A 27,055-nucleotide genomic window follows, 5' to 3' on the forward strand; every position below is an offset into this window, starting at 1 on the left:
CTCACACAGGTCAGAATGGCCATTATCAAAAAATCTACAAACAATAAATGCTGGAGAGGGTGTGGAGAAAAGGGAACCTTCTTGCACTGTTGGTGGGAATGTAAATTGATACAGTCACTATGGAGAACAGTACGGAGGTTCCTTAAAAAACTAAAAATAGAACTACCATATGACGCAGCAATCCCACTACTGGGCATATACCCTGAGAATACCATAATTCAAAAAGAGACATGTACCACAATGTTCACTGCAGCACTATTTACAATAGCCAGGACATGGAAGCAAACTAAGTGTCTATTGCCAGATGAATGGATAAAGATGGGGCAAATATATACAATGGAATATTATTCCACCATTAAAAAGAAACGAAACTGAGTTATTTGTAGGGAGGTGGATGGACTAGAGTCTGTCATACAGAGTGAAGTAAATCAGAAAGAGAAAAACAAATACTGTATGCTAACACATATATATGGAATCAAAAAAAAAAAAGTTCTCATGAACCTAGAGGCAGGACAGGAATAAAGACCCAGATGTAGGGAATGGACTTGAGGACACAGGGAAGGGGAAGGGTAAGTTGGGACTAAGTGAGAGAGTAGCATTGACATATATATACTACCAAATGTAAAATAGATAGCTAGTGGGAAGCAACCGCATAGCACAGGGAGATCAGCTCGGTGCTTTGTGACCACCTAGAGGGGTGGGATAGGGAGGGTGGGAGGGAGGGAGATTCAAGAGAGAGGAGACATGGGGATATATGTGTACGTATAGCTGATTTTCACTTTGTTATACAGCAGAAATGAACACAACATTATAAAGCAATTATACTCCAATATATGTGTTTAAAAGTAAAAGGCAAAGTCCACAGGAAAAAAAAAAAAAGAAAAAGAAATGATGCCATCACACCCCCAACCCCGGAGTGGAGCAACTCATTCCTGGAACGTCAACTATACTCAAAGATCTCATTTCTATATGAGAACCAATGTGTTCACATTGTTGTACCAAATGACAACTATAAGTTGATTTTACAAATTACCCTAAGACTTCAAAGAAATGTGATGCTTTCTGCAAGCTGCTTCAGGCTACACTCTAAGCCCCCACCCTCAGAATACTAGTTCTTCCTCCAATTCCCTGGGGATGGCAGAGTCAGAGAAGCACTGCTCCCACCCAAACCCTGTATCACAGAAAGGAAACCTCAGGTCCAGCCAAGTGAAGTGACCGTGAACCACAATATCTACTATTACTAATAAGAATAATCCATTTACTGAACGCTTACCACGAGCCAGGTACTCTACTGAGAGTTTTACTTAAGTTAACTTTCATTTTCAAAGCAACTCTGTAAGAGGTATGATTTTCACTTTAAAGATGAAAAGAAGACTCAGAAGTTGAGCAATATATCCAAAATCGCAAAGCTAACAATGACAGCTACTTCTTATCAGCTGGATTTGAACCCAGGCCTCTGAGTCCAAGGTTCAGAGCCTTGGTGACAATGTCATACCGCTAGTGATGCAAGAGGGAGGAGCTGGGAGTGGGTCGGAGTCCAGGGTGCTGGTGTCTTGTCCTAGATTATTATGCATAGCCCCAGAACACAAGGGTGCCTTAGCTTACCCTCGGCCTATCAATAAGAAAACTGAGGCTCAGAGAGAAGAGCCCAACTTAAGGCCAGAGCCACCAAACTTCAGAGACAGCATCTGCTAACAGTGGGCTCTGTGGGAGTACCCTAACCTCTCTGGGGTTAGAAGACCTCTAACATCCCTCCTGAATGTACCAGTTATAACCTGACTTGCACATCCTGTCAGCCTTTGTGAGCCTGAGCACCTGCGGGGGCCTCATTCACTTTGGTCTGCAGACAGCAGCTCTGACAAGTTACCCTTAACCTCCTGCCAGGGGGCTGGACTGGGGTAGGGGGTGGGGGGGGGGGGCGTGCTAAGGGAACTTGTTTGACAATTGCAAGTCACTCCTGGTTCTGATCAACCAGCCTGCTAGTCATTAGCTAAGGCCTGTATGCCAGGAAGCAGAATGTATGCACAGTAGCCAAAAGCCACAGCCACAAGCACGCACACCCCTCTCAGCAAGGAAATTCCAGAAGTTCATTCATTCCTGTGGTTCGCATCTATAAGAATCTTCTTCCAGATCCCAACTTCTTAGGTCCCTGATGTCGTCTAAAAAGCCTACTCCACATCTGGACAAAAGCATGCTGAAAAGATGCGACTCTGTTGTGACTGCTTAGAATATTTACATTATCTGTGGTACCCATGTTGATCGCCTGAGCCAATCAAGCCAGGTTTATCAACACTGTGCTCCCAGCAGGGCCGGAAGAATCCTGGCTGAAGGGTCAGAACACACAGTCTGTCCACACACCCATCACTGTGTGTTTACCCAGCTCTGTCCCGGACCCCATGCGGCTCTGTGTGTTGGAAGGAAAAGGGAGCAGAACATCAGGGGGTGAAGAGACAGGAGTTCGAGAAAGTTGAGACTCAGGGAGCAGCTTTGGAAGGGCCAGCACTCCTCACTTTGGCCTTGAGGAGGCCTCTGGACAGCAGGAACCATCAGCCTGCTGGGGGAGAGCCCCCCCCCCCCACCAAGAGTAGTTAAAGGCAGCTCACAGCCTGCTTGCTTCTCCCCAGCCCAGCCCAGCCCCTCAGCTCCCACCCGCTCTGTTGCAGCTCCTCCTGAGCATGTTGCAGGTTCTAGAGTCTCGCCTCCAGCTGTGGCTCTTTAAAGCTGAGCCACTCGAGGTTCACACAGGCCCCACCTGATGTTCTAAGCCTGTCCCGGCTCGCCCCGGAGCTGCTGACTGGGGAGCCCCTCACACCTCTTCTAGACAGGCTCCGGGACCCAGGACATTGGCTGGGGGCGGGCAGGCCACCGCCTCTCACCTTCCCTTTCGTGCTCCTTGAATAGGCGGGAGAAGCCACTCAAGCACCAGGTGTGCAGGCCCTCGGCTGTCCTGCTGTCCCCTCACGCTGGGCTGCGGCTCAAGGCCCTTCCGCACCACGCCTGCCTGACTCCCTTCCTCCCTCCCAAAGGACGCCCTCTGCTTCTCTGTCTCGGCAGGCGATTAGGGATGTTGCTGAGAACATCCAGTTCTTACCATCTGCAACAATGGACGATAACGGAGAGTGACGCATTTTCTCCTGTAAGGACTTTTCCCACCAATCATGTCTCCCTCCCTTCCTCCTCAGGCGTCACTGAAGATACTGACAAGGCTAACATGTGTCTGTTCTCCTCTCCCACACCAAACCTGCTCCGGACGGGCGCTGTTGAGAAAGAAAATGGTGACCCCTGGGAACCCGGAGGAAAGGGCATGGAGAAAACTGATGGGCAATGGAGAGCACGGTGCATCAGCAGGAACACAGCCAAGTTTGACTGACCCTCTGGAGAGAGGACTGAGCTCACAGGTGTCAGCTCAACTGGCCCCAGTGGGGAGGAGAGGGCCCCTGTCCCTCCAATCTTCTCTTGGAAACAGGGGCCCAGCAGGAAGATCAAGGGCTACCCCATGTGTCAGCGGGGCTCACACCTGGCCAGGGGAGCACAGACCTTGAAGACAGGGGACTTGGAATCCTATTGGGGAGGCCAGATCAACAAAGGAGAACAATATAACCACAGGGCCAGGAAAGTGGGATTGGAAGTAAAACAGCTGGTGGGCCCTGGCCTGTTCACTGGGACTTGGTAAACCCTTCCCGTTTTCCACTCCTGAACCCCACAGTTCTGCACCCTGCTCGGGACACTCAGCCAACACAAATCAGCAGTTCGTTTCTTAGCATTTGCCTAGAGGGGAGCATGGGCCCAGCATTTATTGGGTGTTAAGTGTTCTCTCTCCCCCGCGGTAATAAGATGGGTACAGGACTCTGAAACGAAGTACGTTGTTTACCATCACTGCAAAGCTTTGAAATGGCCATCCTAGCTGTTAGAACATTTTCTCCAGGGCAATTTGGGTAAGCTTCCACCCCCTGTACATAGCAGCCAACCAGCTAGGCCTCTCCAGGTGTGGTAGATTAGGCCAAAATAGGACTACTAAATGTGCTTATCCATACCAAATAGACCTGTTAAATTAATAATGTACTTCTAATTATTCTAATGAAATCATTTATCATTCACGCTTGAAGTAAGAATCAGTTTTACTCTCATTCTGGTTTTTTATGATTACTCAATTCGGGATTTTTCTGAGAGAAAGCAGTCCCCTGGGACTTCCTAGAGTCCAGTGTTTGATGGGGGGAAATTATTTACACTGAAGAACTCTGCTCCCCCTCACACCTGTTAGCTGGGGCTTGGTTCCATCTCCCCGATGGCTTTGTTCCTCTTGGTTTCTAGGCCAAAGTGAGCTTCTGGGAAGCTGCAATTTGACACAAGTGCGTACTTGCTTGGGTGTCCTCTCTCTCAGCTGATCTTTGCAGGTTCCTGGCAAGTCTCTCTCTTAGTTGAGACAATGCTCCCCCCCACCCTCTTCCCACACCTCTTAACTAGAAAAATAAAATAATATCCAGGTTCCAGAAGGTAATTTCTTGCTTAAGCCCAGGAAAAGCCAAAGAGAGCTAGCTTATCCCCACATTTGCCACCTGCAATGCTCAACCAAACAACAGGACAAACCATCTATGAAAGAGCTAGCTATCTCTTCACTTCTGCAATCCCTGAAGCATTTCTTTGCCTGTTCGTGTGCACAGTGAGCTGCATCTGTATGGCTTCCCCATTGACCAGAAGCCCCTCTGAGCTGACACTGTGAGGAGATGCTGCCTAAAGGACGTCCCTTGAGTCCACTCCCCGAGCCCCACGAGGTCCAGCTGGGCATCTCTGGGCACTCGGGGTCAGACCCGTCCTCCTGTGGGCACAGGGGAGGGGCCTCCTCCACAATTGCACTTTTCTTGCAAGCTGAACCTAAGGCTAGGCTCCCAGGCTGCATCACAGATGGTCAGCTTGGTGCTCTGCTCTGAAAGGGGGTTCCCAGTAAGGCAGCCTTGACAGAGGCAACGGAACACGGGGTAGACACCAAGAAAGAAACAGAGCTCTCCCAGGCTGAGTTCTTGTTTGCTTCAAGTTATTTTCTACCATTTCAATGTATTTCTGCACTAGCCACATATAGGCTCTTCTATTAAAATTCAAGAACTTTTCTAGGGAGAACTGCTCCCAGGTACACAAATAGGAGGACGGCTCAGCTGACAAATTATCTATTCTCACTGTAGATACTCTTCTGCTCAATGAAAACTGTAACGGTCATGCACTCAATTTGTGAGATAGGTAAGGAAGGATGGAAGTGAAAGAGGAGCTCCTGGGTCAGAGTGAAATATGAATTCTAGCTACATGCTACAGCAGCTTAGGAATAACCACGGTGATTATCCTACAACTAATCAGGAAGCAGAGCTGTATTCAAATGGGCCACTTCTCCATCAGGCCTGGGCCTGCCTCAGCATCAGGGAATCTTAACTCACCAGCTCTTATGCACTAGAGGAAACCGGCAGAGCAATTACCATCAACCTAGATTGTCCTCCTCCTTCCTTTTCAATAACTAGGGTGACCACATGACATATTACCCAAACCAGGACTCTTCTGAGAGTGAAGAGAGGAACTACTAACACTTATGCCGGGACTGTCCAGGGGAAATAGGATGTGTGTGACCACCCTAATCACTCCCACCATCTCCCTAAGTCTGGATGTGACACATGACTTCAAGGATGTTTTCCCTGGCCACGTTCACTCTGTTCTGGCCAAGCTTGTACTTCACATGCCCTCAGTCCAGGAAACTGTTATGTTATTTCACGCACTGGGTTATATTTGGACATGTTCTCATATCTGTCCTTGCTCCTTTTCTAGACCATCAGTGTCTTAGTTTCTGACTTGTTTTTTTGAACTATAGTTGATTTACAATACTGTGTTAGTTTCAGGTATACAGCAAAGTGATTCAGTTATATATATTTTTTTCAGATTATTTTCCATTATAGGTTATTATAAGATATTGAATATAGTTCCCTGTGCTATACAGTAATCCTTGCTGCTTATCTATTTTAGGTACAGTAGTTTGTATGTGTTAACCCCACCCTCCTAATTTATCCCTCCTCCCCTTTGGTAACCATAAGTTTGTTTTCTATATCTGTGAGTCTGTTTTTGTCTTGTATACTGTCTTATATATAGATTCATTTGTATTATTTTTTAGATTCCACATATAAGTGATATCGCATAATATTTGTCTTTCTCTGTCTGACTTACTTCATTTAGTATGATATTCTCTAGGTCCATCCATGTTGCTGCAAATGGCAATATTTCATTCCTTTTTATGGTTGACTAATGTTCCATTATATATATACCACATTTTCTTTAACCAATCACCTGTTGATGGCCACTTGGGTTGTTTCCGTGTCTTGGCTATTATAAACTGTGCTGCTATGAACACTGGGGTGCTTGTATCTTTTCGAATTAGAGTTTTTGTCTTTTTTGGATATATGCCCAAGAGTGGGATTGCTGGATCATATGGCAGCTCTGTGTTTAGGTTTTTAAGGAACCTCGATGCTGTTCTCCATAGTGGCTGCACCAATTTACATTCTCACCAACAGTGTAGGAGGGTTCCCTTTTCTGCACTGTTTGCTGACTTTTTGCATGAACTTTAAACTCACTCTAGTTCCTTTGTTCCATCCACTTTTGTCATTGTTCATGAGTAAATAATATTTGCTGAAAGTCTGGTTGTAAGTATGATTGCAAATGATTGCAAACTTTTTTCCTAACATAAATGCTGTCGTTTTTAATATATTTTCCCAGTATTTTTCTATATATGTACTTTTTAAAACAAAATTATACATATACACTATCATTGCCTTCATCTTCATACTTTTGTTCATGCTAAACCACAATATTTTTCCTGGTTACGGAACATTCTTCCTAAGTCTCATTTTTAATAACTTTGTAACATTCCATCAAGTGGATGAACCATCATTTACTCAATCACGTCCCTGTTATTTACCATTTAGGTTGTTTCCAATTTCACTAAAACAAAAAACATCACAAGTCACAATTTCATGAACATAACTTCTCCTTCACTCTAGATTATATCTACTCAAGATATATTTCAAGAATTTCGATTACTAAGTCAAAGTGCTAGAAATTTTTATGGCTCTCAAATCTAGGTCCTCTTAATTTCTGTCAATGTACTACCTGGGGTGACTCCTGGCTCCCCAAATATTTTGCTCTCCTTCCTCAGCCCCAGTTTGATCTTGAGCTCCTTGATCTGGTGCCAGGGCCCAGGTATGAGCCAGGTCCAGGGATTCCTGCACAGTTTGAAGGGATGTGCACTTAGATATCTGACCAAGTTAGGCAAGGCTTGGGAAATGAGGCAAGTATTGAGCAAGACAGGGAAGGATCCCACCCCAAGGAGTCATGAAGTTCAAAACAACTATTGTTATCAAGCAAAACATGGGGCCTCTGCTCTCTCTCCTCTGTAATCCTGCCAGTGGGGGCAGCCCCGGATGCCTCTGAGCCTTTTCTGCCCAGCTGAGTCCTACCTTAACCTCAGGGTATCCTCTTCTCTAAGGCCTTGCCAGCAGGATTTATGACACAGGTTCTTAAGCACAGACTCCGACAAACTTTCCAATCTGTGATAAAATACAGAAAACGAGGACAATACGTGGAATTTTTCATACAGCTCATTGCACATAGTTTAAAAGGCCATCCTTTAATCTCAGTTTATGTCCTTCACACTTTCCTGGAATTAATGTATTCTTTCATTTATTTGTAAAATCGTCCGTGGCTTTGTTTTAATTAGTAGTTCGTTTACTTACCGCATATGTTTTGACAGCTCACTACCTGCCAGGTGCTATTCTAGACCCTAGAGACAGAGCAGCAAACACAAGAGACAAAGGTGCCTGACAACTAGCTTTTCTGATTGTGATATAAGTGCCTGACATGTAGCTTTTGATTGCTGAGGCCTCCACTTCAAAGACAGCCATTTGGAATAAACACAATGCCAGCTACAGGACTTGATAAACAGCCAGGCCGCCCCACCCATGAGGTTCCCTTTTTTTTAGAGAGAGCTCTGGTGACCTAGATAACTGACCGTTCGACGGTTTTTCCCTTCCTGTGCTTTAATTCCTGCTTTTATGCTTTACATTCACCAATAAAGAGTGAACACTTGAAACCCTAGGTCCTCCAACCCTCGACCCCAATAAAGGCAGAACCACAGGTCTGCTCGATCTCGTGCTCTCTCTCCCTCTCTCCCCCCACCCCTCGCTGTGTGGTCCCAGGGAGGCCTTGCATCCTCAGGGACCTGCGAGCAATAAGCCTTGTCTTTTCTAAGTTCCCTGATGGTTGTTACTGAGCTGCGTCTTGCAGTCTTAGTAAGAACCACAAGGGTCGGTCCAGCCACAACATTGGCTCCAGGTGGAAAAAATGTCTGTGGGGGGCCACCACAAGTAGCATGGCCCAGGGGAGTGCCCCCAGGCATCTCTAGCTTACAGGATCACTATCACCAGGCCGAGAAGGCCCTGAGACAGCGCCCTAGCTCTGACTGTGGAGGCTCTGTCTCCGCAGTGCCCTGGAGGGTGGGGGGGAAGGGCTCAGGTTTGGACATCGCTGTATCTCCATGGTGGTGTCCTGCACAGTCACTTCTTATTAAACACTTGCTGGGGATGGGGTTTCATAAAGACACTGACACTCCCTGGAGCATTAGTGGGGACACTTGTATGCACAGCAGAGGGCCTGTGGGTGGTTTGAAAAAGGGCGTGAAATTAACCAACTCTGGGGCCACGGTGCCTGGCTTCCAATCCCAGCTCTGCTGTAGGACCTTCACCAAATGTTTTCTCCTCTCAGCCTGTGTCCTCACTTGTAAAATGGGCAGGATTGTAACAGTTACTTGCTTGAAGAGGCTTGAAGATGGAAGCCCTCCGCACAGTCCTTGGCACACCAGAAGCCCTCAGTAAATGTGACCTAGTTGTAGCAATAACAATAGCATCAATTGGGTGCTAAATAAACCAGCTAATAGGTGACTGTGTCAACATTAAACCAGGTGAAAGGTCACAGTCCAGAGAACCAAACTGAAATTGAAGGTACATTTGACAGGCCAGAAATGTTAAAGATATAACAGGGAAAATTAAATTTGTATATGAAGGAAGAAAAAAACAAACCAGCCAGACTTTCTCTTCCTTCTCCACATGTCAATGATAGAAACTGATAGAATTTCATTTATGTCAGTGATAGAAACAGGGCAAAATGCTCCTACCACATCCAGGTTTGTTCAATGATGGGCACATGCCAGAACTCAACCACAAATGGCCACGATGAGTTGAGGGGGACGGAACTAGGGAATAAACACACAAGTTCAGGGACTTTCCTAAAGTATGGACATTCCACAGACAGATAATTTCCAGTGCCACCCAGAACTCCGGAATTTAAGAAATCTGAGGGAGGGTGGGATGGGGTAGAAAACAGAATACTGGCCACAACGAGCAGCAGGACAAAGGCCCAAGTGTGCAGAGGTTGCTCTTAGCTCTGGGATTGAAATGCAACGCTGTGCAAATTTAATATCGGCGGCTCAGATAAAATAATGTCAGCAGACTAGATAATTAAAGCTTTTTGGCTCACTTCTTTGTTCTCTTGCTTTCCGGAGGGAGGTCGATAGAAAAAGGAGATGGGTCCAGTAAACCAAGAATTCCTCAGAGTTTTAAGTATATTTTTAGTTACTCCCGACATCTGGGATAGCAGAGACATTATTTCGGGATCAGAGATCAGATCCTGATCATGCCCTTTACATGGGGCTAAACATCACTCTCTAAAATCCTTTGATGAGAATACACTTATTGCAAAGATACGCACAGGCTAATTGAGACCACATTTAGGGTGTCTGTCGCTTCTGACAGATGTTTCTGGCTGAGTGGAACAGATGCCATTAAACCAGCTGCCACCATTCCTATTTTTCACCATCTCCCCAAATTCCTTCCTGGACCTGCATCTGGACCAGACCTGTTCCACTCAGGACTGGAGCTGCCCAAGACCAGGGGAGTGACCACGGGTCCACAGCCAGGTCCTTACAGAGCAGCAATGGACCCAACCGCCTGGTCCCACTTGCTTTTTAAAGCATGGGCTACTCGACAAGGAAAGAGTAAATCACAAAACCACAGACACAGTTAAGAGTGCAGGGAGATCTTCGAACTCAACCTCCCATCCAGTAGAGGAATGCTGTTCTGCCCCAAACTGGGCAAGGGTGGGACTGATATGTTTGTGGACAATTGCCAGGACCTGGCTGAGCCATGAGGCTGCTGATTACAGGGATGGAACCAAACCCATCAGGGATGGAGGGAGGACTTAGCCAAGATCCTGGTGGGTCCCTCCGTAAGAATGCCGGGAACTGCAGGACTAGGGATGCCTCTGAGACTAACCCCTCCAGCCCCCTTAGGGCAGGCTGGGGTTCCCTAGAGTTAGAACTCAAATCTCTGAGCCTCTCTGACAGGGGAAAATGCTCAGAGAGGCGACAGGAAGGGGTGGCAGGGGAAGGAGTTCCAGTCACTGTGTACAGCAGGGTCTGCTGAGCCGTGATATGGCTTTGCCTAACTGGACCCAATTCTGTCCCCTGGAGCCACATGAACTCTACCTTTCTACAAGACATGGCTACAAATATCTGAAGACAATCATCATTTATCCTTTATCCTTCTGCAGATGAAACACACTCGACCCTTTCGACTGTTCCTACTTGCCATTGTTTCCAAACCGTTTCACATCCTCTGGGTTCATGCTAGTTTCACCAGGACCCCCTGGGTGTGACCCTGAGGACTGAAGAAAGCACACAGGAGCACAGTGGATAAACCACAGGTTTGAATCTCAGCGCCATCATCCCCCATGCCTCAATTTCCTCTGCAGTTTCCTCTGCAGCAGCTGATAACCTTAGGCATGAGAAATGTGTGTCAGTTCATAGAGAACTCTTCGAACTGTGCCTGGCGAGGCAGCTGATAAGCAGCTAATTAAGTCTCAGCTATTTCTTGGCACAATGCTTAGCATAAGAAGTATGCGATGCATATGCAAATCCTGCAGCTGATACCCCGTTACTCACCAGCTTTCTTACTCAGAAAACAACAGTACCACCTCTGAGCTTTGATGAGGTAAGTTGTGAGAAGTCTCCTGGTCAGTGCGTGGTGCAGAACAAGCAGGCCATATACACTAGCTTCCTTCCCCTTTGTACGGATGCAGCAGCTAGGAGCCATTCTCTATGGGTCTCTCATGTGCTGTATATCCGGCAAGCACAGGCACTGACTGCCTTTGCTCCAGATTATCTTTTCAAGAATATTTGTATCATAAACAACCTTGGAAGAAAGAGTGTCTTTCTTTGGAGCAAAGAACAGGCACGCTTATTGTCCATTATAAAAGGTATGAGTTCCCTAATCTCAGGAGTTCTCTCCACTGTGTGGGCAGGTGTCACCCTATTGAAATTGGAGCTCAAAGAACCAGTGAGAGAAAATGCTGGTTCTCTGGTCACTGTCATTGTTATGAATCATAAAGTCCTGTCCCTAACCCACGGAGCTCATCTTCTGCCAGCATTCATGAAACCTTGGCAGCAAACTCACTAGCTTGCCAATTGGTGAAATCTCAGACCCTCCATAGTGATTAAAGACAACCTAGAGAAGAGACAGTGACAAAATAACCACCCCCTGACCCCTACAGTAAAGATAATAATTATCATCAACCTTATCATAGTCTATCTACACTTAGCTGATTTTCTAAAAATTCTAAGTGAAGAATTTTTATTTATTTCCTTATTTATTCATTTCGATTTTCATCGTCTTGATTTTAATTGAAAGTTCCATTCATTTGAGGTGTCTTCTAAAGGTTTTTTGAGGGGAGACATCTTCTGAACTTGAAGGTCCCCCTTTCCAGTGCCTCTGTCAGAGGTGCACAGACCACAGTCTCTCCTCCCGTTCCACTCACTTCTCCCACCAGACCAGGCAGACCCTCCTTCTAAATCTAGGTTCTCATCCATAGCATGAGACACCAGTTTGAATTGTATAAAGCTCTTGACAGGTTTCTACCTTCATTCAATTTGTGGCTAAGAGCACGGTGAGTTCTACAATCATCCTAGGATGCTCTTTGTTCTCCCCTTACCCTTTACTGAGAGCACTGGGTGAGCCTCTGTATTAACACCTCTACTTCCAAAAGGTAGAGATGTGTGACCTACGGGATGTGACACAGCTGAAGATCAGCAGGACACCAGCTGGTGTAGTTAGGAAGAAGAGGTAAGAACACCCATGTCCTGCTGGGAAATCTGTCCTAAAACCACTAAGGTTGTAACCCAGAGCAAGTCGAGATCTGAGAAGGCAGCTGTGTGAACGGGGTAGGGAAGTGCACATACTGCCATGTATGTGCTTCAGACTCATCTCTGGCACTAAGAAAGACAGGGGCACAGTTAGGGACAATGTTATGAAATGCAATTTCAACTCACCCCAGGTAGCTTAGTAGGAGGCCGGTAGATATGAAGCTGTCAGTGGTTCCAAATCTTCTTCAGACACCGTAAATTAGTGGGACAAGATCTTTACTCCCATCCTCTACCACTGCCACTACCACTGTCCCTCATTTTCAGATCAAGGATTCATGCACGTGACAAACTCTAGCTCACAGGTACCCACTGACTATTCAGATAAGCAACCAGTGATTTTCATTGTTTTGTCCCTTGGGTACTTTCTTGCATTTTATATGTACCCTCCCTCTCCACCACAAAACTGGGTATATCTGGGTCTCAGCATCTGGCATTAAATTATAACATGATTCTTTTCAAAAATAAATAAAAATAAGTGAGCCAATAAATCTCTTGAACTACAAGGCTTTTTCTCTTATTCATCTTTTTAAATTGAGGGGGTTTTATTTTTAGATTTTACTGTCTGAAGATTTCTTACAATATTTTTAAGCATGACTGGGTATACCAAGATCTCAACATCTGGTCATAAGTTACTTGCAGAACTGTGGTATAGTTTTCTTTCTTTTGAAACATAATTAATCTGTGATGGCTTTAATGGATATCAAATGAATAATAACATAGTTTCAGCAGTAAGCTTGGACTTTATCAGGCCCCATGGTCAAGGATTACCCAGGAGAGTTTAGTAATTAGGTTCCCAGGATAACTCCAGGGGATGGATCCTTGGCTTGCAGGCTTATTACCAGCTTCAACTCTCATCCCACACCCCAAGTCTCCCTTGTGTTATAGAGGGCTCTCAACTTCTGGTCCTGCCTCCTCAAGGTGGCCTCCCATCTCTTCAAAGCCCTCACAGTGTCACATCCAGAAACTGCTTCTATGCTTTCCTATGATCCAACGGTCCTCTGGTTTCATTATGTCTGTGTAAGAGACAGGACAGGATCCAAATCTCATCCCAGACTCCCGATTGTCAGAAAACTCATCTCTCTACCTACGCAGATTAACTCCTAATGTACTCAACTCTTAGGGGGGTTTGAGGCTGTTCCACAACAGACTGTCCCCAGTCAGAGGTGGCCAGACCTTCACACCTGGTTACCCCCACAGGTACAGATCAATAAAACCCAATCAGTGGAATACTACTCAGCCATAAGAAAGAATGAAATAATGCCATTTGCAGCAACATGGATGGACCTAGAGATTATCACATTAAGTGAAGTAAGACAGACAAAGACAAAGTTCATACGGTATCACTTATATGTGGAATCTAAAAAATGATACAAATGACTTATTTACAAAACACAAACAGACTCACAAAACAAACTTACAGTTAGAAAAGGGGAAGGGGAGATAAACTAGGAGCTTGTGATTAACAGATACACACTATATATAAAATAAACAACAAGATCCTACTGTATAGCACAGGGAACAGTAGTCAATTTCTTGCGATAATCTATAATGGAAAAGAATCTGAAAAAGAATACACACATGCGGGACCTCCCTGGTGGCGCAGTGGTTAAGAATCTGCCTGCCAATGCAGGGGACATGGGTTTGAGCCCTGGTCCGGAAAGATCCCACATGCCACGGAGCAACGAATCCCGTGCGACACGACTACTGAGCCTGCGCTCTAGATCCCATGCGCCACAACTACTGAGCCCGCGTGCCACAACTACTGAAGCCAGCGTGCCTAGAGCCCGTGTTCCACAATGAGAAGCCCGTGCTCTGCAACAAAGAGTAGCCCCCGCTCGCCGCAACTAGAGAAAGCCCGTGCGCAGCAACAAAGACCCGACACAGACAAAAAATAAAAATAAATAAATAAATTTTTTTAAAAAGAAAGAAATATTTGCTAAAGGTCCCTGCATCATCTATGAGGGGTCCACTGGCTCAGACTTTAAGGGACCCTGGAGAAGGGCACCGAGTTCTGGGTAGCCTGTACACCGACCAGGTTAACGGCTATACTCATGAGGCCCTGTTTCCTCACTAAGGAGGAAAAAGAGTACAGGATGATTTCTGCAGCCCCATCTGCTCTAGGTTTTACAACAGAAGTTTGCCTGTCCTCTTTTCCTCATTGCAAACTTCCCTGTCCTGAGCATAAAGTTGGTAACTACACAGAAAGGGCTTCATGCACAGCCCTCTCAGCACCAGTGGCTCTACCTTCAGCCCCATTTTAGCCAAGGCAAGCCTGCCTTTAAAATAAAGCAACTTGGGCTTCCCTGGTGGCACAGTGGTTGAGAGTCCACCTGCCGATGCAGGGGACATGGGTTCGTGCCCCGGTCCGGGAAGATCCCACATGCCGCGGAGCGCCTGGGCCCATGAGCCATGGCCGCTGAGCCTGCGCGTCCGGAGCCTATGCTCCACAACAGGAGAGGCCACAACAGTGAGAAGCCCGCGTACCGCAAATAAATAAATAAATAAAAATAAAGCAATTTGCGTTAATTTCTCCATCCTTTGATCTTCTGCCTCTGCTGCTTCACAAAGTCATGGCTTTAAGGCTTCGCCTTCCAAGGGAGCCATGCTCAGACATACAGAGTGTTCACTTTGATCCAGCCTCCCCTGAATACTAAAATAATGCCTCCCATCTCAGATGCAGGTTCTGTATTTTCTTTCAGGCAGCAGTAGGACACCACTACTTTTTTTCTTTATCAGCCACTTCAGAGTCCAACCTCACTGTCATTTTTTTTTAATTCCTTTAAAGTTACAGGATTTATTTTCTTAATGAAAGTGCAGCCCCTACATACTTTTTTTTGCCTTTCCAAGTAGTCTAAGAGGCTACTCTCTCACTTCAGTGATGGGGCCATAGCTCAAAGCACCTTTAGAACCATGGGGAAAACAATCAGCGCTATAAAATCACAGGCCACGCTTCCTTTCACTAATTCCTCTTTCCCTTCCTCTTCCTTCTCACACTCTTTGCTTCACTAGAATTGGTTGTGGCCCCATCAGCCTCCTTTGCACTGAGAGTGAACAGATGGCCCCCTGGCTGACATTGGCTGAGGACCCCTGACACGCTATAAGCCTGAGGGTCAGCATGGTGGCAACAGAAAACCCATCTCCCTCACTGGCTAAACCTGCAAAAAGCAATGAATCCCGACCCCCCTCAAATAACACATAGGAAATCCGAAAAGATCACTGACATGTTTGAAATACTATTGAGAAATATATTTCAGAATATTATTTGCAATATTATTCACCATTGAATAGCTGCCCAAAGAAGTCCCCATCTAAACACTCACTCTATGTTACCCTAACACAGGACTTCTCACTAAACAGAGTGGAGGTGACCATGTCTGTGCAGCTCTTGGTCAGCACCCGGAATAGCTGGGCCCACATTAACACGGAATTCTACCTGTGTGCCAACCCCAATGAGGTCTGCTTGACAAGGAAACACAGGGTCAAAGGGGAAATCAAAACCGAATGGAGGGACTTCCCTGGTGGCACAGTGGCTAAGAATCCGCCTGCCAATGCAGGGGACACAGGTTTGATCTCTGGTCCGGGAAGATCCAAAATGCCTCGGAGCAACTAAGCCCATGCACCACAACTACTGAGCCCGTGCGTCTAGAGCCCGTGCTCTGCAACAAGAGGAGCCACCACAATAAGAAGCCTGCGCACCGCAACGAAGAGTAGCCCCGGTTCGCTGCAATTAGAGAAAGCCCATGTACAGCAACGAAGGCCCAATGCAGCCAAAAATAAATATTAATTAATTAATTAATTTCAAACAAAAAAACAAGTGGCGTTCATCACAGCAGCCTCCTGGAGCGGTGGAGGAAGAAGCCTGGGGCAGTCGGGAAGCTGGAGCACCACAGTTTGGCAGTACGAATAGCTTCTAGCAGAGGCCAGGGCACCCAGCAGACACTTAAGCAATCTTGATTCCTGGCTGGCTCCACTGATGGCTCCCACTGACTTGACCACTTCTAGAATTCTGACCGGCTAAGCCAAGGCCAACAGATAATGCTAAAGCATGTTGACTTCACCCCCACCTGCCTGGGCACCCGGCCAGGTGTCATCTCACCTTGGGCGCTGTGGTCCCCTCCGGCAGCTCCTCAGGGCGGACTGAGCGGGCGGGGTCAACAGCACAATTTAAACTCTGCCCACTCACCAATGTCTCCTCTGCTGCTTGTGGTAACTGGGCTGCGAGGACAAGGAAAGAAGTCCTGGAGGTCTGCCTCACCGTGGGGAGCCCTCAGCCGGGACACTCCTGAAGTGCTCTGGACTGCAGCAGGGGCAGCCGATCTGGCAGCCACCTGGCTGGTGCCCGGCAGAAAGGACAGGAAAGCCGAGGCGGGGACAGACATGCAACAGGGAGTGGAAGCGGCAGCCGGAGGACCTCATCACCGGAGAGGCTGTTGGAAATGTCCCAAGGTCAACAATTGTTGCTTTTATGACCACGTGTGGGCGGCTATGGGTTTAGAGTTCAGGAACAATGGTTACGAGGAGAACCAGAACAAGGTGCTTCCTTCCCCCACAGAGGACAGATGCAGGAGTGCCAGGGAGGATGGCGCTGGGGTGAGGGTGCAGTGTCTGGGGAGAGGCCCTAGCAGGGATGAGGGAGGAAGGACAGCCGGCAGGCCTCTCAGGAGGCCATTGGGGTCTCTGGAGGGGCCCGGCTTTGGTGACACAGCCAGGGGAAGGGGATGCCCACAGGACGGGGAGAAAGTACCCAAATCTGGGAGAAGACTGTCCTCAGGAGTGAGTGAGCCCCCGGCCCCCACTGTCCCAGGACCCAGCCCACGTCCCATGCACCGCAGAACCCACATGCAGGCAGCCCATGGCGCCCACCCCTCAGCCTGGTCCAGGCTCCCGAAGTTCACCCCTTCTCCCCTCTTCACAAACCTGTTTCCCTCCAGCGGCAAATCTCAGATATTCCCTAAGAGGGAAACAAATACTTATATCAAGCGTATGCAGTAAACCCATTCTCTCAAAGGAACAAATGACTTATCTCTGAGCCCATTATGTGTTGCCCTTCCAGAAGGTGTATTAGTAAAAGATTCTTTGTAAACCCAAGGAAATCAAATGCTCATGATGGAATTTCAGCAGAGGAACTTCCAGGTGGAAAGGTCCTTACACATCCCTTCCATCACACAGGAGATCTAGAGGGTGGATGCTCAGTCTAGGATGGTGGTCCCCCCCACTTTGAGGTGTACATTGAAGAAGAAATGGGAGTGACTGGACCCTCTGAAGAGGGGTGGGATGGGGTGCAATCCTCACCCTGTTACAGTGCCGCCGCTAGACGTTCTTTCCCACCTGGACAGGGAGCTTCAGCAGAGAGCTAATCCCAAGGGTGCCAGCCCCACCTGAACCCACTTGCTGCTGGTAACCCGTGTGGCCACAGGACCAGGTGGGAGCTGAAGCAGGATGGGTGCTCCTATAAGTAATGGTTTCTGTGTCTCTCATGGCCTAAGCCAGTCGGTCCCAGCGGAACTGCTCTCCACCCAGCAAGCTCAGTCCATCTGCTGCCCCTCTACTCAAGGATTCTCCACCCTTGGTAAAGGGCTCAGGCACCTGTGGCTTGACCCTGACTCCACCTCCAGCTGGAGCACACCTGGCACCTCATCCTCGCCAGCCACTCTTCCGCTGGCTGCCAGCAGGAGGCACCTCCTCACCTGTTCTCCTGTGCCTCAGGCCCACATCCCACCCGGTGCCCATGGGAGCCGGGGATGCTCCTCCGAGCCCATTCTTTTGTCCAGCGGATTAGGCCACTTCCGGCTATAATCCTGTCACAGCTCAACCTGCATCAAGGATGGTTTCCAAAAGGACCCGAAGTCACTCACAAGAAAATACAAAATTAAACTGATTATTTAAAAACTAAAACTGTATAAAAGCTGACAATATACGGAAAATGGTTTTCTAAACTAATTTTACAAACGTATCAAGCATTACATCTGTCCCCTAAGTTTCATGACACTCATAGTAAAAAAAAAAAGGAAACAGAATGGGTCACATAATTCTCCTTGCTGTGAGGATGCAAAGGCACTTCATCAAGAAACAGTGCTAATCTCTGCAGAGAGGGAACTGAACATCACATGAACGATTCTACCCATAGGGTTTTCAGAAAGAAATGCTCACTGTTTGGCCCCTTTTTAACATCAACACTTATGAAAGTAAGAAAAATATTAAAACATGACTTGAGATTTTTGCAGGGAACTAAAGCAATGTCATTTGGGCAGGGGTCTGGAAGCTTAAGTACAAGGCACAGTGATTCTCAGGGCACCGCACCACGCATTCTACAGCAAAGAGGGGAAGAGGAAGTTTCGAGGGGGAGGGGCACTGGGAAATGTGGTGGGATTATTAATTCCCATATGACTTGGGGGTGGGAGGACAAGAATGCTAAAATCCTACATTAAACAGAATACTCATTATAAAGAATTATCTCATCTAAAATGCTAATAGTACCCCTGCTGAGAAACAGTGGAAGGGGAATCAGTAATTAGCATGACTCTTTTAATGCCTTAAATACCAATTAAATCTTCACAGAGAGTTGACAGCAAAGACTACAAGAATGTCTGCTCTGGGAGTACAGATGAAGGGGGATGCAGGCTTCTGATGTGTCAGTCCTGCTGGTGGTGACATGCCAATCATTTTATAAAGGGATTGGAGCCTGATGAGTACTGTTGGTTAGAGAGAGAGCTGGATGATGGTGAGCTATAAGCATGCCTGTGGAAAGGGACAAATCTCTCCCGTTTTTTATTTCTTTATATGTCTAAATGAGGACACAGTTGGGACATCAAAACTGCACATCAACACATCACAGGAGAAACTAGTCTAGAGCTCTGGTTTTCAAAGTGTGGTTCCCAACTAACATCACCTGGGAACTTGTTGGAACTACCCCACACAGGCTGAATAGAAGAAACTGAGTGGGTCCAGCCAGGTGTGTTTTAACAAGCCCTCCAGGTGAGACTGATTCAGGCTCAAGTTTGAGAATAACCAGTCTAGAAGGTTTAGGGCTGAACATGGCAATTGGTCACCAGAGATATTTTAGAAATGCTGGCTCACCCCTGTGCAGAGTCTCTATTAGACTCTGACAGGGAGGGGGATATTGCAACATGTCTGCTGCAGGCAAATGATCAGAGGCAGAGGGTCTGAGAGGGAAGACCTAAGTGATGAGAAATGGGAGCAAAGAGTGAATTATCAGGGGCCAATTTAAGTCTCACGTCAGATTAACCACCCTAGAAGGATTTTGTTTTATTGAAACATAGTTGATTTACAATATTATATTAATTTCAGGTACAGATAGTGATTTACAGCATTTACAGTGATTTACAGCATAGTGATTTAGTATTTTTATATATTCCATTTAAAGGTATTACAAAATAATGGTTATAATTCCCTGTGCTATACAGTATATCCTTGTTGCTTATCTGTTTTATACACAGTAGTTTGTATCTCTTAATCCCATACCCCTATCTTGCCCGTCTCCTCTTCCCTCTCTACATTGGTATCCACTAGGTTGTTTTCTACATTGGTGAGTCTGTTTTACTAGATATATTTAATTTTTTATATTCCACATATAAGTGATAACACAGTATTTGTCTTTTTCTGTCTGACTTACTTCACTAGCATAATACACTCTAGGTCCATACACATCGTTGTAAATGGCAGAATTTCGTTCTTTTTTATGGCAGAGTAATATTCCATTGTATACAGCACCTTCTTTATCCATCCATCTGTTGATGGACATTTGGGTGGCTTCCATATTAGCTATTGTAAATAGTGCTGCTATGAACATTGGGGTGCATGTACCTTTTCAAATTAGTGTTTTCATGTTTTCCAGATATATACCCAGGAATGGAATTGCTGGATCATATCATAGTTTTATTTTTAGTTTTTTGAGGAACCTCCATACTGTTTTCCATAGCGGCTGCACCAATGTACATTTCCACCAACAGGGTACAAGGATTGCCTTTTCTCCACATCCTCACCAACGTTTGTTATTTGTAGACTTTTTGATGATAGCCATCCTGACACGTGTGAGGTGATAACTTGTTGTTTTGACTTGTATTTCTCTAATAGTGATGTTGAGCATCTTTTCACGTGCCTGTTAGCCATCACTATGTCTTCTTTGGAAAAAAGTCTATTCAAGTCTTCTGCTCATTTCTTATTTGGATTGTTTTTTTTTTATATTGAGTTGTATGATCCATTTGTATATTTTAGATATTAATCCCTTGTTAGTTGCATCATTTGCAAATATTTTCTCCCATTCAGTAGATTGTCTTTTTGTTTTGTTGATGGTTTCCTTTGCTGTGCAAAAGTTTTAAGTTTAATTAGTCCCATTTGTTTATTTTTGCTTTTATTTCTTTTGCATGAGGAGCTAGATCCCCCAAAATATTGCCACAATTTATGTCAAAGAGTTTTCTGCCTATGTTCTCCTCTAGGAGTTTTATGGTTTCATGTCTTATATGGAGGTCTTTAACCCTTTTTGAGTTTATTTTTGTATATGGTGTGAGGAAATGTTCTAATCTCATTCTTTTACATGTAGCTGTCCAGTTTTCCCAGCACCACTTATTGAAGAGACTATCTTTTCTCCACTGTATATTCTTGCCTCCTTTGCTGTCGATAAAGTGACCACAGGTGTGCTGGTTTATTTCTTGGTAGAAGGATTTTGTTTTTAATCAAACTTGTACTTCTCTTTCAATAGCCAATACATTTATATGATTCAAAAGATTCAAAGGGTATGCAGTAAAAGGTCTTTCACCCTCCCCTGCTCCTAGGTATTCAGCTCCAACTTCCCTTCCTCAGAATCAGCCATGTCATCAGTGTCTTCTAGGAATATGTTATAAAAATACATATATGTTTTTCTCCCCACTTTCTTTCTTAAAAACAAATGATAGCATATGACACACTCTGTTTTGTACCTTGCTTTTTTCACTTAATATATTTTGGGGATTATTCCATTTTAGACATATCAAGAACCACCTAGAAGACTTCCAAGTATCTGGAAACATACAGCACCCCAGAGACATGTGTGCCTTCCCTAAAGAGAAGGAGCATCTGCTAGGCATTACATGATTCCTGTGGATTTCTTAGTGAACCCTCTATAGAGAAATTGTCCTGAAATTCTCGGTTTGGAGAACTCTCCTCAGGCCCTACTTGTATGCTGTATTATAACAGAAGGAGGTAATATGGAAACTCTGAGGTCATTAAAGTCCAAGAATAACACTACCAGATAACATTAGCAATTAGTGGGTCAGACACCCTACGATACCCTTGAACCCTGGAGAGAACTCAAAGCAATGAGATGACTTGAACTTTTTGTCTGTAAGACTAATAACCATAAAACACATTTTATCTATAGGAATTCACAAAACACATGCAAGGATAAAGACATGAACTAGTGAAGAATACTTAGGTCAGTTTTCAACACTTAGAATCAGATATATAACAGAATAAAATTATATATATATATATATAAAATCCCTATCCTTCTACAAGCTTCAGTTACAGTAACAGTTCCTTCAGAATTACTTTTTGTTCTGTCTGTCCTTCAGCACTATCAGTAAGATTAGTGATGTTGAGCACATTTTCATATACCTATTGGCCACTTGGATATCATTTTTGGAAAAATGTCTATTCAGGTCCCTTGCTCATTTTTTAATCGGGTTATGATATCTTTGTGGTGGGTTTTTGTTTGTTTTGTTTCTGCTATTGAGCTATATGAGTTCTTTATATATTTTAGATATTAATCCCCTTTTAGATATATGGTTTTCAGATATTTTCTCCCATTCTGTATGTTGCCTTTTCATTCTGTTGCTGGTTACCTTTGCTGAGCAAAAGCTTTTTAGTTCGATATAGTCCCACTTGTTTATATTTGCTCTTGTTGCCTGAGTTTTTGGTGTCATATCTAAAAAATCACTGCCAAGACCAATGTCAAGGAGCTTTTTTCTTATGTTTTCTTCTGAGAGTTTTAAAGTTTCAGGTCTTCTGTTTAAGTCTTTAATCCATTCTTCTTTGACTTTTGTGTATAGTATAAGGGTCTAATTTCATTCTTTTGCATATGGATATGCAAAATTTTCCCAACACCATCTGTTGAAGAGACTCTTCTTTCTCCATTGTGTATTCTTGGACCCCTTGTCAAAGATTAGTTGACTGTATATGTATGGGTTTATTTCTGGGCTCTCTATTCTGTTCCACTGACACATGTCTGTTTTAATGCCAGTACCATACTGTTTTGATAAGTATAGCTTTGTAATATAGTTTGAAATCAGGAATTGTAATGCCTCCAGCTTTGTTCTTCTTTCTCAAGAGTGCTTTGGCTACTCAGAGTCTTCTGTGGTTCCATACTAATTTTAGGATTGTTTGTTCTATTTCTGTGAAAAATGTCATTGGAATTTTGATAGGGATTGCATTGCATCTGTAGATCTCTTTGGGTAGTACAGATGATTTAACAATATTAATTCTTCCAATCCATGAACATGAGCTATCTTTCCATTTACTTGTGTCTTATTCAATTTCTTTCATCAATGTCTTATAGTGTTCAGTGTATAGGTCTTTCACCTCCTTAGTTAAATTTATTCATGTGTATTTAATTCTTTTTAATGCTGTTGTAAATAGGATTGTTTTCTTAATTTCTTTTTAGGATAGTTTATTGTTGGTGCCTCCAGCTTCTGACACAGGTTTTAATGAAGACGAGTTCCTTCTGCAGGGAGGCACCCCTTTCCAAAGGCCACATCAATTCAGAGAGAAAGACCAAAACAAAAGCCCCACAGCAAGAGACAGGAAGGAAGGGAAGCTATTCAAACTCCCTGTCCCTCTCTTCCATAGCACACAATAGCTGAGTCCTCTACTGGAGAATCATGGCTCCAAAAGAATCCCTCTGACCTGGTGTTTTCTGGTTTTAAAGCCTCCGTTTGAGCACTGTCACTATGGCGACAAGTCTGGGATGCTCTATTCTAAGTGAGGAAGCTTATCCTTCAAATATGCTTCTTGAGTTAGCAACAAAGGAATTCACTGAACCTCAACTAATCTCATATTCTCCTGGGAGACCTCTCTCAAGAGGCACTTTTCTCCCCTTGCCCTCACAAACCTCCCAGGTTTACACTGTTCAGCCAACAACCATATTTACATAGAGATTTACAGTTTACTTTCAACCACATCACCTCAATCAAGACCTGAGGAGTCCTCTTCAGTCACATGAGCCTCTTCTACAACTAAACAAAACGAGGCCCTTGGTTTTAGGGAGCCCTTCCCCGGAAGGCTAGCAGACACAGGCCCTGCAGCTGAGATGGGACAGAGGAAGGAGGAGTGGGAGCGTAGGGAGCTTACCCACATGACTTTTTCTTTTCCAGAGGGAAGAATCTGCAGTGGCTTCTAACCCTGGCAGGCCTGATGCCCACTCCCCTGAAGCTCTTCTCAGTCTGTTCCGGGCTGTGGTTCTCCCTTGGCTCATGTTCTACATCATTCCCAGCCCCAGCTGTTCCAAGAGTGGCTGTTGGCTCTGGGGAATTTATCCTCCCTGACTTCAGAGGGGTCTTCCTTAAATATGAGTTCTTAGAGTCTGCCCTGGCTTCCTATAACATAGATGTAAAAGGAAAACTCTCCTTTACTTTTCTCTACTCTGTGATGACATTCTGCTTCACTTCTGGTCACCAAATGTGTAGAGGTTTGCCCCTCACCAAGCAATTCTCTGCAACACCAGCTGAGTGTCCTACAATTGAATTCAATTCTGACACTATCTACCTGGAGAGAGCATCAGATCCCACAGACTGCCCCCACTTCAGGTACCAACTGCAAGTCCAGGTTGTTACCTGGACTTCTGACTGACTGGCTATAAATCAGAGGCTCCCACGACTCCCCTCCTTGAGTTTGATCACTTGCTAGGACAGTTCACAGAATTCAAGAAAACAGTTTACTTATTAGATTAATGGTTTATTACAATGGATAGTAAAGAACATGAATGAACAGTCAGATGAAGAGATACATAGGGTGAGGTCCGGAAAAGTCCCAAGCACAGGGGCTTCTGTCTCATGGAGTCTGGGGTATACCACCCTCCTGGCACATAGATGAAACAACCCAAAAGCTCTCCAAACACCATTATTTTGGGTTTTTATGGCGGCTTCCTGTCATAGGTATGAATGAATACATCATTGGCCACTGGTGATTAAGTCAATCTCTAGCCCTTCTCCCCTCTCCAGAGGTCAGGAAGTGGAACTGAAAGTTCCAACTCTCTAATCACCTGGCTGGCTCTGCTGGCAACTATCCCCCTTCCTATGGTTTTCTAGGGGCTTTCCAAAAATCACCTCATTAATATAAACTCAGTGGTTGAAACAGGCTTCTTATGAATAACAAAAAACACCCATTTCATCTTTATGCTCTAGTGCTACTTAAGGAGTTAGGAACAAAAGATGTCCATATAGCTCTTATCACTTAAGAAATTACAAAGGTTTTAAGAGCTATTTCCAGGAAACATGACAAATTTATTACATCAGCGTATCACAATAGGCCTACCTCTTATTAGTTTTATAACCTTGGGGAAGTGATTTTTAACCTTTCTAAGCCTGTTACCTCTTCTGTAAGATGGGGGCAATTACATCTATGGTTCTGAGAAGGACTGAGGACACAGATACATTCTACAATTCTTAGTTCCCTCCCATCCCAGCCCACTCTGCCCTCAGGGGGTAGGCAGTCTCAAATCCTAAGGAGGTTCATAACAAAGAGACAAAATGATGTACCAACCTCGCATTGACCTCTCTACCTTGTGACTTTGGTCATTTCTGGGTGATATGTAATTCTTTTCCTCCCGTTTTCAAAACAAACAAATAAGGGAGGCTGTTCAACCTCATTCGTCTTTATTATGAGAGGCAATGAAGTAGGAACAAAGATCATCCTAGGAGATAAAACTTGGTTCCAGTCCTCCCTGCTCACTGAGTTCCTCAGCCTCTCTGGTCTCCAGGAGTTTCTTTTTAAATACCTTACCTGTCTTACCTCCCAGAGGAAAGGGGCTGGATAGGGTGCTCTGTTAGAGCCCCTTCCTGCTCTAAGATCTCTGAACTTTAAGGGAGTACCAAACATGAAACGGGAATAAATCAGACTTACCAGAGAGACTGGTCTTGCCCTCTAGGAGTGTTCTAAAGTGTTCTAAACTCTGCCCTCACTTCTTAAAATAAACATTTCATTTTGGAATAATTTTAGATTTTTAGAAAAGTTGCTAAGATGATGCAGAGAGTTCCTTTAACCAATTTCCCCTAATTTTAACATCTTACATTACCATGGTACATTTGTCAGAACTACAAAACCAACATTGGTACATTATTTACTAAATTCCAGATTTTATTTGGATTTCACCAATTTTTCTACTAATGTCTTTTTTTCTGCTCCTGGACCCAATCCAGGATACCTCATTGCATTTAGGATAAAACAACTTTTAAGTGGTGAAAGATTTCCAACATAGCGACAAACAGATCTTCAATAAAAAGAACATCAGATACACCTGAGGCTATTTTTGAGCCCTCTCTTCCCATTTTCAAGCCCTTTCCTTTCTCCCTAGAGAAGCATCATCACAAACTCACTGTTTATCATTCCCTGGCATGTTTGCATGGATTCCTAAAAAGAAAATATAAGCATAAACGCTATTTATTATTGCTTTTCAGACTTTAAAACTGATATAAATATTATTCTTTTCATATCCTTCCATACCCTGCTTCTTTCATTCAACTATGTTTTTGAGATCCATCTGTTAAGAAATATAGCGATAGTTCTTTTTGCTCCTGTGCGTAAGATGTACAGCATTTCATTCTATGAGCACACCACTATTATCATTCTCCTACTGATGGACACTTAAACCGTTTCTTTCTTTTCTTTTCTTTGCTGCAATAGACATTTTAATGCATTTGCTGAAACATAAGAAACATTCTCCATCTAGGACTAGAATTTCTGCATTAAAAGGTGTAACCAGCTTTCTGGTGGAGATGACCTCCCCATGATAACATGACTCTTGCAAAGGATCTCATTCATCCCTCTCCAGAAGAGGAGAAGAAGAAACACAAGAAGAAGTGCCTGGTACAGAGCCCCAATTCCTATTTCATGGATGTGAAATGCCCAGGTTGCTATAAAATCACCACCGTCTTTAGCCATGCACAAACAGTAGTTTTGTGTCCTGGCTGCCCTATTGTCCTCTGCCAGCCTACAGGAGGAAAAGCAAGGCTTACAGAAGGATGCTCCTTCAGATGGAAGCAGCACTAAAAGCACCCAGAATCAAGATGAATGGGAAACCATCCTAATAAACGCATTTTGGATACATCCTGTTTATTGTCTTGTTTTACTGCTAGGAAGTTCCTACCTCACGTATTCAGGAGCAACTCTAGAGTCAGTTGGGGCAATGTGTGAAATCAAACGAAGGCAGTTTCCAAGTCAAAAGTCCACAGGGCTGAATATAAGGACTCCTTACCAAGAAAGAGGAAAGCTGTTGATGCCAACACCGCAAAGAGGGTAAAGAGGAATATCTGGTAAGAACCCATGAACTTCTGGAGGACACCTGAATCTCCACACTGATCTACGCATTGGCAGAATAAAAGAAGATAATAGTTATTTAATACATCCAGGACAGACGCCGCATTTAAAATCTTGTGTGGTCTTAACAGTATCTAGCTGAAGCACTCAAAACCTAGCCCTCTAAGAAATTCTTTTGCTTCTTACCAGAGAAAAAGGGGTGAACTGTAGTTGGCTCCTCTACCTCTTTTTGGCTTTTTACCTCTCTAATGT

General features: G+C 44.6%; 2 protein-coding genes across 6 annotated transcripts in view; one reads left to right on the forward strand and one right to left on the reverse strand.

Moving 5' to 3' along the window:
- The window catches only part of MYLK (myosin light chain kinase), a 265,262-nt gene that overhangs the window by 194,631 nt on the left and 43,576 nt on the right, over positions 1-27,055 (reverse strand). For 3 of the 4 annotated variants that reach the window (XM_024756505.1, XM_024756502.1, XM_024756501.1), the window contains exon 3: positions 7,485-7,574. The exons of the other annotated variant lie outside the window; for it this stretch is intronic. The gene's annotated coding sequence lies outside the window, so the exon portion shown is untranslated. The remainder of the gene's footprint in view (positions 1-7,484; positions 7,575-27,055) is intronic. 4 annotated transcript variants of the gene reach the window in all.
- Positions 21,961-26,536, forward strand: LOC112407284 (40S ribosomal protein S27-like). 2 transcript variants are annotated; one of them, XM_024756510.1, is made up of 2 exons: positions 21,961-21,984; positions 26,285-26,536. In XM_024756510.1, the coding sequence occupies exons 1-2, from the start codon at positions 21,961-21,963 to the stop codon at positions 26,534-26,536; spliced, it is 276 nt and encodes a 91-aa protein (XP_024612278.1). The 2 variants fall into 2 exon arrangements, with proteins under 2 accessions (XP_024612278.1, XP_024612279.1); XM_024756511.1 differs by lacking the exon at positions 21,961-21,984 and having other exon boundaries at positions 26,282-26,536.

This window comes from Neophocaena asiaeorientalis, unplaced genomic scaffold (assembly GCF_003031525.2).
Source record: "Neophocaena asiaeorientalis asiaeorientalis breed wild unplaced genomic scaffold, Neophocaena_asiaeorientalis_V1.1 scaffold22, whole genome shotgun sequence".
Lineage (NCBI taxonomy): Eukaryota > Metazoa > Chordata > Mammalia > Artiodactyla > Phocoenidae > Neophocaena > Neophocaena asiaeorientalis.